This window comes from Sarcophilus harrisii, chromosome 4, assembly GCF_902635505.1.
Source record: "Sarcophilus harrisii chromosome 4, mSarHar1.11, whole genome shotgun sequence".
NCBI lineage: Eukaryota > Metazoa > Chordata > Mammalia > Dasyuromorphia > Dasyuridae > Sarcophilus > Sarcophilus harrisii.
The window spans coordinates 165,331,680-165,345,275 of record NC_045429.1 but is presented as its reverse complement, the minus strand read 5'-3'; the positions used below and the strand labels follow the sequence as shown (position 1 = coordinate 165,345,275).

The 13,596-nt window shown below is 30.8% G+C and overlaps 1 protein-coding gene across 5 annotated transcripts in view; it reads left to right on the top strand.

Annotated features, from left to right (window-relative positions):
- AKAP7 (A-kinase anchoring protein 7) overlaps positions 1-13,596 on the top strand; it is a 147,357-nt gene that overhangs the window by 50,990 nt on the left and 82,771 nt on the right. For all 5 annotated transcript variants that reach the window (XM_031964256.1, XM_031964255.1, XM_031964258.1 and 2 more), the window contains exon 6: positions 13,024-13,136. In XM_031964256.1, coding sequence (XP_031820116.1) covers positions 13,024-13,136 — 113 coding nt within the window. The remainder of the gene's footprint in view (positions 1-13,023; positions 13,137-13,596) is intronic.

Sequence of the window (13,596 nt, the reverse complement as noted above, 5' to 3'; positions counted from 1 at the left end):
CTGGGTCACTTGTGGCCATCCAGCAATAATTCTATTAAAACTTCCATATAAGATAAAATTAATAGATTCAGACCTGGATTAGGAGCTTATAGAAATCAGTTGAGGAAGGTTTTGAGTAGACTTGGTCCCAGATCACATCACTTTGGAAAGCACTGAAAGTTACACTTTCCTAATCTGAGTTGTAAAAATGGTAAAACACAAAAACACAGACGCTCAGTCCAGACATTCTTCTAGAAGGGCATAGAGCCCAATCTTAACATAAAATCCAAAGTCAAGTGGAATAGAAGAAAGACCAAATTAAAAATAAGAATCTTATCATAAAAAAACTACTATAGAAGCAAGGAAATTTATATCACAAACTCAGAAGAAAAAAATTGCTCAAAAATTCTTTAAGCAAAGCTTTAAGGAAAAAATGCAGCTTGATTGTAAATCCAGCCAGAATTTTTGCAAGAGCTAAAGCATCAATTTTTAAAAAGGACTAAAATTGATTTTTAAAATCAAATTAGAGTTGAGGAAAAAATAAGAAAAGTGAGAGTTAATCAAAGAAAAGAGAATCAGCAGCTTGGAACAAGAGATCAAATTAATTTCTTAAAAATTAGAATTGACCAAATGACTCCTTGAGACAACAAGGAATACTGAAACAGTCAAAGGATGAAAAGATAGAAAATCAAAAGTATCTCATAACAGAAAAAATAAGACCTCATTAGTTAACTTGATTAAAAAAAGAAAGATGAAACCAAATAATCAGAATCAAGAACAAAAAAGGTTAATTTGCAAGCAATAAAAGCAAAAAGAATTTAAATAAAGTTATTAGTAGTTACTTCATCCAACAGCACATTAATGAAACAATCTTAACTGAAATGGATAAATATTTACAAAAATCTATAAATTCCTCATAACATAAAAACAGAAAACCAAGTGCTTTAATGAGGTGATTTTGGAAGAAACTGATAAGTTCCCAGATGAGCTACCAAATGAAAACTGTGATACTAGATGGATTTATAAGGAAATTCTACATTTGAAGAACAATGAATCCCAATAGTACAAAAATGGTTTAGAAAAATAAGAGAGACAATGAAGGGATCCTTTCAACTTTCTTATGTGATTACAGTGTAATAAAAATGACAAAACTATCTAAATTACTTATTTAAATCACATCTGGAACATGCTAAGAAATAGAGTAGTGAAATAAATTAAGTATACAAGACAGTACCAAATGAATCTAGTGTTTGGTAAACCATAAGTAATCTAGTGTTTGATAAACCCAAAGACCCCAACCTCTGGGATAAGAATTGCTTGACAAAACTTGCTGGGAAAACTGGAAAACAATAGGGCATAATGTAGGTATAAAGTAACATCTCATACCATATACCAAGATAAAGTCAAAATGGGTAAAAGATTTAAACATTTGCACAATTAAATAAGGAGAGCAAGGAATATTATACCTACCAGATCTATGGAGTAGGATAGAATTCATGAGCAAACAAGCGATAGAGAGCATTAGAAAATGCAAAATAATTAATTTTGATTATATTAAGTTAAAAGACTTTTGCACAAACAAAACCAAGTAGCAAAGATTGGAAGGAAAGCAGAAAGCTGGTAAATACTTTACAATGTCTCTAATAAAGGCCTCATTTCTTAAATATATAGAGACAACTGAGTTAGTTTATAAGAATATAACCCATTCTGTATTTGATAAATGGCCAAAGGATATAAACAAAGTTTTGAGATAAAGAAATCAAAGCTCTCTATGGTCATGTGAAGTTCTCTAAACCACTTTTGATTAAAGAAATTCATATTAAAACAGCTCCAAGAGACTATCTTATAGCTACCAGGTAGCTATATATAGCTACCAGCCAATATAAATTGGCTAATATGACAAGAAAAGGAAAATAAAAAATGTTGAGAGAATATGGAAAAAATAGTTCACTAATGTACTGTTGGTGGAGTTGTGAACTTATCCACCATTCTGGAGAGAAATTTGGAACAATGCCCAAAAGGCTATAAAATTCTGCATGTCCTTTGACCCAGCAATGCCACTACTATGTCTTTATCCCAAAGGGATTTAAAAAAGGGAGAGAGAAAAGAACTTATATATGCAAAAATATTTACAGTAGTTTTTTTGTGATTGCAAAATATTGGAAATTGAGGGGATGCCCATGTAATTGAGAAATAGTTGAACAAGTTATGGTTTTATGAATGCAATGGAATACTATTGTGCAAAAGAAATGAATAGGCAGGTTTCAGAAAGACTTGTATGAATTGATGCAAAGTGAAATGAGCAGAATCAGAAAACCATTGTATATAGTATCAGTAGCATTGTGTGATGACTAAATATAAATAACTTAGTTCTTCTCAGCAACACAATAATTCAAGACAATTTCAAAGGATTTATGATTAAAGATTCTATGTGCATCCAGATAAAGAACTGGTTAACTCTGAATGCAGATTGAAGCTACTTTTCACTTTTTTTTTCTTTTTTCTTTTTAATATTTCTTCTTTTACATCAGTGACTAATATGGAAATGTTTTACACATGTGCACATATATAACCTTTATCAAATTGTTTAACATTTTAGGGGGAGGGAAAGAAGAAAAATCTGCAACTCAAAGTCTTGTAAAAATGAATGCTAAAAATTGTCTTTGACATTTTATTGAGAAAAAGATGCAATATAAAAAAAATTCTGTGCCATTACTAACCAAAGTACCAAAGGTTTACTTTATAAAGGTAAAAAAATTTATAACAAGACAATCTCTAAATGGGTATAATATTTGTACATAAATGTGACTTCACAAATTAGAGGATCAAGGAAGTTATCACCTGCTGGCTCAATGAATGAGGAAAAAATTCATGGCAAAACAAGAGATAGACTCATAAATGATAAAACTGACAATTGCATAAAATTAAAAGTATTTTACACAAATAAGACAATGTAGCTAAAATTAGAAGTAGGAAATTTGCAAAACTAAGCAAAAATTTCTCTGATAAAGATCTTTTTTCTAATTTGAACAGAATTAAAATTATAAGAATAAGCACCATTTCCCATATTGTAAATGGTGGAAGGATATGAGTAGGCAGTTTTCAAATGAAGAAATTGAAACTATCAATAGTTATATTTTGTTTTAAAAAATGCTCTAAATAACCAATAATTAGAGAAATGCAAATAAAGTCAACTCTTAGATAACACCTCACACCAATCAGAGGGACAAATTGAAAATGACAAATGCTAGAGGGGCTGTGGAGGAAAAGGCACTTTAATGCATTGATAACAGCTGTGAATTGGACTAGTTTTTCTGGAAAGCAGTTTGGAACTATGCCTTCCCAGTTATTAAACTATATATGCCTGTTAGCCCAAGGACATTTCTAATATAGTTAAAAGAGATCAAAGAAAGAAGAAAAAGTCTCATGTATATAAAAATATTTTTTAGCAGTTTTTTGTGTCAAGGCAAAGAATTGGAAGTTTGGGGGGAGTGCTTACAAAGTGGAGAATAGCTGAAGAAGTTATGGTATGTGAGTGGGAGGGAATGCTATTGTCCAGAAAGAAATAATGAAACTAAGGGCTTTAAAAAAAACCTGGGAATATTTATATTAATTGATGAAAGGCAAATGACTAGAACAAGTAGAGTAGTTTATATAATTGTAGTAATAATGTTATGTTTTTGATATATTGAGTTTCAGTTAACCTAGTGAATATACATTTGGAAATGTCCAATAGACAGTTGGTAACATAGGGCTATAGCTCAGAAGATATTGCAGTTGGATTTATAGATCTTAAGTCATCTGTTTTGAGATGATCACTTAAGAAACAGGATTCAGAGAAAAATTAGAAAGGGACCTAGGGCAGAGTCTTGGAGTGGGACACAGTCAATAATCATTCAGCACAGGAGAATCAGGAGTAATCAGGCAGATAGAATAAAGAACTAGTGAGAAAAAAGAAATTTCAAGAGAATCTTAGTTGGAAGGCTTAGTTAACAGTAATATGCTATAGTAACTGCTATACAGAGATCAAGAAAGAAAAGAAATGAGTAAAATGTTGGATTTGGCAAATAATAAATCATTTGATAATTTTGGATTGCTTTAGATGAATAATGAGATCATTGGGAGATGCTGAAAATGAGTGAGAATAGAGGAAGAAAAAGCAAAATATTCAGCTAGCTTTTTTCTTAGAATTGGCCTGTGAAAAGGAAGAGGGGGGATATAGGATGATAGCTTGAGAACAAGAGGAGTGGTAAAGTATTTCTGAAACCAGATATCCCTATGATCTAATCCGTGTCTCTATTGTATATTCTCATATAGAGGTCTTTCCATTCTGTAGAATTTTTGTCCATGTCTTATTTTAAAGAAAATTCCATATTGATATATGCTAATATTTATTATTAATCTGTTCCACTGCTTTAATAGCCTTCCTCTAGTTCTCTTAATATTTCTTGAATTACTAATCTTTTCTTTTCATCTTTTTTGCCTTGTTATATATTATTTTTCTTTGTGCATTCTTTGATCTATCTGTACAGCTTTACTTTCTCTTAATTTCACATACCTTGACTCTTATCTTCTTGCCTTTGTACTGGGTATCTATTGGTGGAATGCCCTTCCTCTTTCCCTCTTGGAATCCCTGTTTTCTTTCAAAACTCATTTTCAACCCCTTATGTAGAAAACTTGCCACTTCTCTCAGGTGCTTTAGCATTTTATTTTAAGATTACCTTCCATGTATCTGGATATATTTTGTATGTAACTTTATTTACATGCCTTTCCCCCAGTATTGGAATGTAATCTCCTTGAGCATAGGAATTTCTTTTGCCTTTTTCTGCATCCACAGGGCTTAGGTCAGTGTTTAATATGTAGGAAACATTTAATAAATGCTTGTTGATTGAATAATTTCCTATATAATTATTCTAACTTCTCTAAAACCACATCATCCTTGAGATGTTGAGATAATATTTATTTTAAAAGGATGTGATTTTGTGGCAGGTAATAGTGTGGCATTATTTAAACCTGTAAACAATTTCCCAATTATGATTTAGCCCATTCTTAATTCAACTTTGGGTCCAGTTTACTGTCGATCTCCAATGCCTTTACCAGATATTTTACTTGAAATGTTATATAGGTATTTTAAGAAGTTATTCAAAAAACTCTTATATTTTTTCTTCTCTTTCTGACTTCATATTAAGTTTATTTAATTTTACAAATTTTGTTGAATATAAATAATATTTTAGTTAAGCAAATTATAACTTAAAAAGTGTTTATAATTATCATACACATAATTTTGATGTTGAACTTTTTTATTTTAGCAAAGATTTGTAATATTTTGTTCAACCACAAAGAGTTTTAAATCCAGTTCTACATTGTTTACTTTTGCATTTTGATTTAAAGTAAGAATAAAATGAAAATGCCCACACAGAAATATATGGTAGAAAATGCTGGGAAAATATTATAAGTTTATTTACTGAGTTATAGAAATTTATTATTTATTATTGACCACTTAATGAAAATGAATAGCTAGTTATGATATAAAAATAATTACTTCTATTTTGGCTATGGAAAAATTCTTTATTAAAATGTAAATGTACATAAATTCAGATAAATATGTTGCTTTGTTTTAGCAGTGTTTACATGTAAACTGATCTTTGTAAAGAATGAAATTTTTTAGACATGACTTTATTTTCTCCTACCATTGGCATACTGGCTATGTTACAGAAACTCGAATGAACAATTGTCCAGTGTTGCAGTTCATTTGAAAATATTATAGAAAGAAAGTTAGTAACATAAATGGAGAATAAGCTTAAATTGGGAAATAGCCTCAATAAGATGCGAGGCAATATAAGGCCTGTTGCTGCAGAATGTTTGTGACATTCCATGATAGTTTCAAAATGACTTGTCATGTATATGTCCAGTGATCACGGTTTTCATATAGCATGGCATTTTAAGAATGGAAATGTTCATAATGTCTTGATTATGTGTTTATACAACTGGTGTGGTAATGGAAATGAGGGAGCTACTCTGGGAATGAGGAAACTACTTTGATAGTATATTGAATTAAAAGTGAGAGTATTAGCATGTGTCTGACCAGTTTTACTAAAATTAGTTTGCCTTCAATGTCCTTGTGGTGGGTTTGGAAACAATTTGATAACAGATTGAGATATTAAGAAAACATTGAGCTTAATGAGAAGTGGTCAGTTTTATGTAGCCAAAGCTTATATACATAAAACAGTTTAGAATCCTGCAGAAACAAACCTGTAATGGTTTGAATATGCATGTTTGTTGTCACAGAGGAAAAAAATATTTGTAATATGATTGAGTAATTATTTTACAGTTTAAGATGCCATTAAAGTATTTTTGGACCCAAACTTATTGAACCTTTATTGTGAGCTTCCAAAGATTCGCCAAACTATCAAATTGTAGCCACTACTCTGCAATATACCTATTACTACTTAGTTTTTCTTGTAAAAATGTCCTTAGCATTATCTGCAGACAACTCTGGTAGCTAATAAGCCTTTCTTAGGCATACTATTAATATATAGGTTTGTTCACTACTGGGCTTTTGTTTCAAGGTATGAGGAATTTGTATAAATCAGATAGGCAGCTCTAGGATGGCCCTCATTACTTCATCATTTATTTTGCCAATTTTGAATATTTCTAAGTGCCACAATGATGCTTGTGTCACAAAAGTGGAGGAGAGCCAGACAACCACATGATCATTTCTTTCTTAAACTGATTTTTCTTTGTAGTCAATTCATTCTCTCCTCACCATAAACTTAACTTATTTATCATGTACATATGATATATAATTTCATATAGTCTTGTTTTACTGTAATCAATTGGCTCCCCCAAATGCTTGACAGAAGCATTTCACACAACCTTTACTTGTGCTTTTAAAAGAAGTTGTATTAATACCTCTTGTTTTTATATTGCATTTTAAAAATACTCTAACAAAGAAACATCTAAAAGTGACACAATGGTGTCTTCTGACAGTGTATGTGAGTCTCTTCCAATTCTGAAATTTTACAAAAAATCTGTGAATTTACTTAAGTAAGGAAAGGAAATAGAAGTATAGTTAGAGAGATAGGCGGAAAACCAGGATATTGTTATATCTCAGAAGACAAGGGAGGAAAGAGATCCTATTAATCTGGAGAAAGGCCAAATTTCTAATACTAGAAATTCTAAGAGACAAAGATTCAGAAAAGGACATTTTTTTTTTTAAAGAACACCAATAGTAATCTTTGAGAAAATAGTTTCAGCAAAATGCTAATGGCAAAAATGACACTGTAAGCAGTTGAAGAAAGAATAGGGTCTAAGATCAATTGTGTGATCATTTGATTTGATCTTTATATGATCAGATTTGTGGACATCTTGAACTTGGTCTCTCTTCCCCAGAGGATCTTTCTATTCTTTTCTTAGCTTGCCTCCTGGCTCCTAAGCTTATTCCTTGTTCTTAACCATGGCAAGCCATTGAATCCCTGGCTCCTTCAATCTATTGGTGTTCCCAAACTTTCTGCTTTACTTATCTGCATCTTTGAAGATAATCAGTTAGTCAGTTAACAAATACTTATTAAATGCTTTTCAGGCATCTTTGTTGCCATTATGTCCCTGATTAAGCTAGTCAGCTTAGTACTGTAGCCACTCGTATGCTGATATGACATGTAGATAGATATTAACAATATTTTTAATAAATATTATGGAAATATAGTATATAGAACTTTTCATTTTGTGCTTGTATTTGTCTATATAAGATATATTCATATTCTAGCAAATCTTCCATTTTCTAATACAAGAATATTATATAGTCTATTTATACAGGAATATAGTGATCTTTTTAAATTCACAAAAAATTGGGCATTACAATCTGCAGAAAGTATCCAGACAGGATAAAAAAATATTGTTGGTTTCATTTTTATTCAGATTATAATTGTATATATTATGTGTATCTAGGCTTTCTCAGAATATGTAAGACTAAAATTGCTCTAAATTACAACTTTTTTAAAGTGTAAATTTTTATCAGAAACATTGCATTATTATAGGTTCATGATATTGAATTGTTGGGAAAGCAGCAATATTTGACATTAACAAGAAATAAAGAATTAAAAATATTTTCCCAGTAAGCATTTGAATTTGAGAAGTATAAGATATTTTGCATGTATTAATTTTAACCATTTTCTGCTATTGCCCATGGAGAGTTACTTGTAGCAATCTTGCCACTGGAGGGAACCCATCTTCCATACATGCTGAGAAGTAGACAAGAAAAATAAATTTTGTGAAAGGAAGGAATAGAATTTGTGAGTAAAATAAATATTCCTAGATCATTAAACTGATCCTTGTATGGCATTATCTTGAAGTGATTCACTATTATAAATACCCTTATATGAATTGCTCCGTAATTTTATCAAGCTCTCTCTTAAAATAGGGCTCCCAGAATTTTTTTTTCTTACCTTTTTTTTTATAACTTTTTATGATATATGCATGATATGCATGGGTAATCTTTCAGCATGGAACCTTGCAAAACCTTCTGTTCCACTTTTTCCCCTCCTTCCCCCCACCTCCTCTCCCAGATGGCAAGTAGAACAATACATGTTAAAGTATATGTTAAAAATAATATATGTATATATGTTCATACAGTTATTTTGCTGCACAAGAAGAATCGGACTTTGAAATAATGTATAATTAACCTGTGAAGGAAATCAAAAATGCAGGTGGACAAAAATAGAGGGATTGGGAATTCTATGGAGTGGTTCACACTCATTTCCCAGAGTTCTTTCGCTGCGTGTAGTTGCTTCAATTCATTACTGTTCTATTGGAACTGATTTGGTTCATCTCATTGTTGAAGAGGGCCATGTCCATCAGAATTGATCATCATATAGTATTGTTGTTGAAATATATAATGATCTCCTGGTCCTGCTCATTTCACTCAACATCAGTTCATGCAAGTCTCTCCAGGCCTTTTTTTGAAATCATCCTGCTGGTCATTTCTTACAGAACAATAACATTCATATGCCACAATTTATTTAGTCATTCTCCAATTGATGGGCATCCACTCAATTTCCAATTTCTGGCTACCACAAAGAGGGCTGCCACAAACATTCTTGCACATACAGGTCCCTTTCCCTTCTTTAAGATCTCTTTGGGATCTAAGTCTAGTAGTAACACTTCTGGATCAAAGGATATGCACAGTGATAATTTTTTGAGCATGGTTCCACATTGCTCTACAGACTGGCTGGATGTATTCACAATTCCACCAACAAGGTATCAGTGTCCCAGTTTTCCCACATCCCCTCCAGCATTCAGCATTATCTTTCCCTGTCATTGTAGCCAATCTGACAGGTATGTTGTGGTATCTCAGAGTTGTCTTTGAATTTCTCTGATTAATAATGACTTGGAGCATCTTTTCATATGGCTAGAAATAGTTTCAATTAGGGCTCCCAGAATTAAAAATAATTATTCCAGATTATTGAATTATGATGAAATACAGAGGAATTTACATTTCTTTACTCTACATATTAAGCCATTATTAATGCATCCTGTCATTATATTAGTTTTATTTCTTTTCATATTGAACAACAAAACTCTCAGAAAATCCCTTTCCTCTAATAAAGCCCTCTTTCTGGGATATGTCCTTAGAAAAAATAAAAATCTAGGGAAGCTATTGACCCTTCATTATTTTTAGGAATTTAAATTCTGATTCTGAATAGAGAACCTTACAGGTGATTAAGATGCAAATATTGGTTCACCACTGTTATTTCTTAGACAGTACCAGATTATCTTAATAATTGCTGTTTTATAACACAGTTTGAGATCTGGTATGATTCCATCATCTTCCTTCACATTGACTTCCTTGATATTCTTGACCTTTTGTTCCTCCAAATGACTTTTATTATTATTTTTTCTAGCTCTATAAAATAGTTTTAGGTAATTTGATTGGTACTGCTGTCTAGGGAAAGGAAAGGGAGGGAGAAGGGATAAAGATAGAATTCAGAACTCAGAATGTTAAAAAAGAACTTGTTAAAAATTGTTTTAACATGTAATTGAGGGAAAAAATAAATTATTATTTAAAAAACTAAAAACAGTGTGGGAGATTGACCTCAGAAGAGATGGGTGGTGGGGATGGGGGGTAAAAATGCAAATATTGGGACAGGTCTCAGTTATGTATCATTTGAATTTCTTAATTCAGATACAGTTATTTTTAGATTAAGGATGTAGAAAAACTGATTCTTCCTGTGTACACATGTTCTTCACATTTCTCATACATAGACATCACATCTTTAGTTTTTAGATTTCCCTTTCCTCCATATATTTTCCATTTCCCCTTCTCAAAGAACTATCTTAGATAATAAAGAAAATTTTTTTCCAGAAAAAAAATGAGGAGAAAAAGATCATTAAAATCAATCAATACATAGAAAAAATGTGATATTATTATGTTATGTTCTATATTTATGCACTCTGGCTTTTGCAGAGGAACAATATTACAATTTTGCTATATTCTGTATCAATTGTTTTGGAATGATCCTTTTCACTAGCCTTACTGTAGTCATTTTTTCCCCCTACTGCTTACTTCCTTTTACACTACTTCATGTCTTTCATGCTTCTCTATCTTCATCATGCATATCATTTCTTACACACATTAATATTCCATTACTTTCTTGTGCCATCTTTTGTTTAGCCATCATCTAATAGATGGACATCTTTCCCCTCCCCCATTCTTGGCTACCACAAAAAAGAAAAATGCTCATTACTCTCATATTTCTTTAAGACATAATATGGAAATGGTGATGGAAGAAAATCCACTGTTTTGTGATTATATCTAAGGGAAATATGTCTATCACAAGAACTTACAACTTTGTCCAATTTAACCTTCATATAGTTAGTTGCCAAACTGTTTTTCCTAAAATCAGAGGTCTGAAACCATAATACTTTTTATTCTGTAAATTCTTGTGGTTCCTCATTATCTGCAGGATCAAATGAAAACGTTTGTTGAGCTTTGAAAGCCATTTGCTACTTAGCTTCAATCCATTTATTTAGCATTTTATTACATTTTTTTTTTTGCCTTCATGGATGCCATATTCAAGCCAAAATGGCTTTTTTTTTTGGCTGTTTCTAACTTAATATAACTCCCATCCTTGCTTTTGTTCTGACTAGCTATCCTCTATACCAGGACTTATTTTTTAAACTTCTTCCACTCACAATACCTTTTCTCCTGAAAAATTTTAACTAACTTGGTCTCAAATGTGAGTTGAGGTGTTTTTTGGCAGCATCCTGCAAACATATTGCAAAAGTGCATGTATTGTGTGTTCAGAATCAAGTGCATGATGCTACATAGGCAAATGCTGCCAGACACATCTCAGATTCAGTACATGTTTAATTTTGAATTCATTCTGTGTTCAGAAACCCATTACTGTTGGCCACATTTTTTGCAACTCTCATATTCAACTATTTGATCCCAGTGGAGTTGTGATCCACAGTTTAAAAAGTTTTGTCTTTTATCCAGAAATGCACTCACCTTACCTCTACCTCTTAGAATATTTTTTTCTTCAAAATTCTTCTCAGGCAACATTTTCTACATGGAAACTTTGTTGACCCTTTTCTGTCTCCGACTTACTATGTTCTCCTTCTAAATTGCCTTTTATTTATTTTGTTTATATAAATATAAAATTTATAAATATACAAATGTGTATTATGTGTGTGTGTGTGTACATGTTTCCTTCTATGGAGTATAACTTCTTTCAGGCTAGGAGTTGTTTTAACTTCTTTCCATAGTGGCTTATCATTTATTGATGATAAGTGTTGATTGATTATTAGTTTACACATTCCTGTAAAGGATATGTGACCAGGTAAAGAGGGAAATGATCACTGGACATTGGGATCTCAGTTCTTAAAATAAAACAATAACTTTTTTCAAAACTATTAGTATAGGTTATTTTCTATATAGACTATGATTATGAAATTAACTTCCATAGTAGAATTATAGAATATAGATCATCTAGGCCAATCTCTTTAATATGGAATTCAATCAATAAGTGTTCATTAAGTTCCTATTATATGCTAAATATAGGCAACTCTTAAAGGAATTAATGATTTTCTGAGTGAAATAATTATTCAGATCAAAAGAAAGGAATAAGTTAAGTTGATTATTTGAAATTTTACAGGTAAGACAATGGTTTATTTGACTGCAAAGATGCTCTTCAAGACTGCTCATAGAATGAGTTAATACAGATGTCCCATAACATTTAGTATGTGTAAAGCAATTAAGCTTAAAACTATACTAAGATTTTGGATTTGTCTTATATATGTTAAAATGTTTCTTTTCACTGTTAATATAGAAATTTAAGCTTATTGATACATTTTATTTTTCAATTATATATAAATAATGTAGTTTAAAACAGCATAGATGTTAATGCTAGAAAAAATCACCATACTCCAGCTGCCTAATTTTATAGATGAGAAAACTAATATAGGTTAAAGACTTATTCACTGTTATACAGCTGTTTGTAGACAGACTCAATTTAGTTTGCCAAACTTTTCTTTTTAAACCTAGAATTAGAAACTTTTCAAGGCATATTTTTTTTTACTTTGCAACAGAACAACATTCATTGGTAATTTTATAGTAGGATAATATTACATGAGTATATATATATATTACATATTTTGCTATTTTAAAAAATTCATAATGTTCTTTTTTCCTCTTATAATATCACAAAATTTGGAATTTTGTGCCAATTTTAAAATGTTATTTTCTAGAAAAATCTTTTTGATAAATATAAAACAAACGTAAATTGACTACTGTTTCATTCAGTTTAGTCATCATATTGACCCCACAACTAATTATGTAGACAGTTGGGTTTTAAAATAATTGTTTCTTTGCCTTTTACAAATATCAGAATGAAATTTTCTTGTCACACAGATAAAATTTAAGTTATAATACTATTTAGATATTACTTTTAATTTAACCAGAAATGGAAATTAATTTTTCAGAATTTCTTCCTTATCTCACAAGAAATAAATGTGTACACATTTGATAAATTTTTTTGTATTTTTTAGAAGTAGCTAAGAAAACATTTCAAAACAAGGGTATCATGGCAGGAGAAAACAGAAGTTTCAAGCCTCATTTGACTTTCATGAAACTATCAAAATCACCGGAGCTCAGAAGAAAGGTGAGTTTGTAATTTTTAAAATAATATTTCCCTCAATTATTATTATTCCTAACCAAAACAAATTTTTAGTATTCATTTTGACAAGGTTTTGAGTTCTAGCTTTTTTTCTTTCTTTCCCTTCCCTTCCCTTTGCTCTTCTGAAAATGGTAGGTAATGTAATATAAGGTTATCATATAAAACATTTCCATATTAATGACAGTTATGAAAGATGAAATAGATCAAAAGGAAAAAACATGAAAAAGAATAAAGTTTAAAAAAAGCATGCTTTAATCTTCATTTAGAATCCATTAGTTCTTCATTTGGACTTATGATAGTATTTTTCATCATAGCTCCTATGTACTTTTCTTAAATCATTGTGTTGCTGAGAAGAGTCAAGTAATTCATATTTGGTCATCACAAAATCTTACTGATAGTGTGTACAATGCTTTTCTTGGTTCTAATCATTTTTCTTTGCATCAGT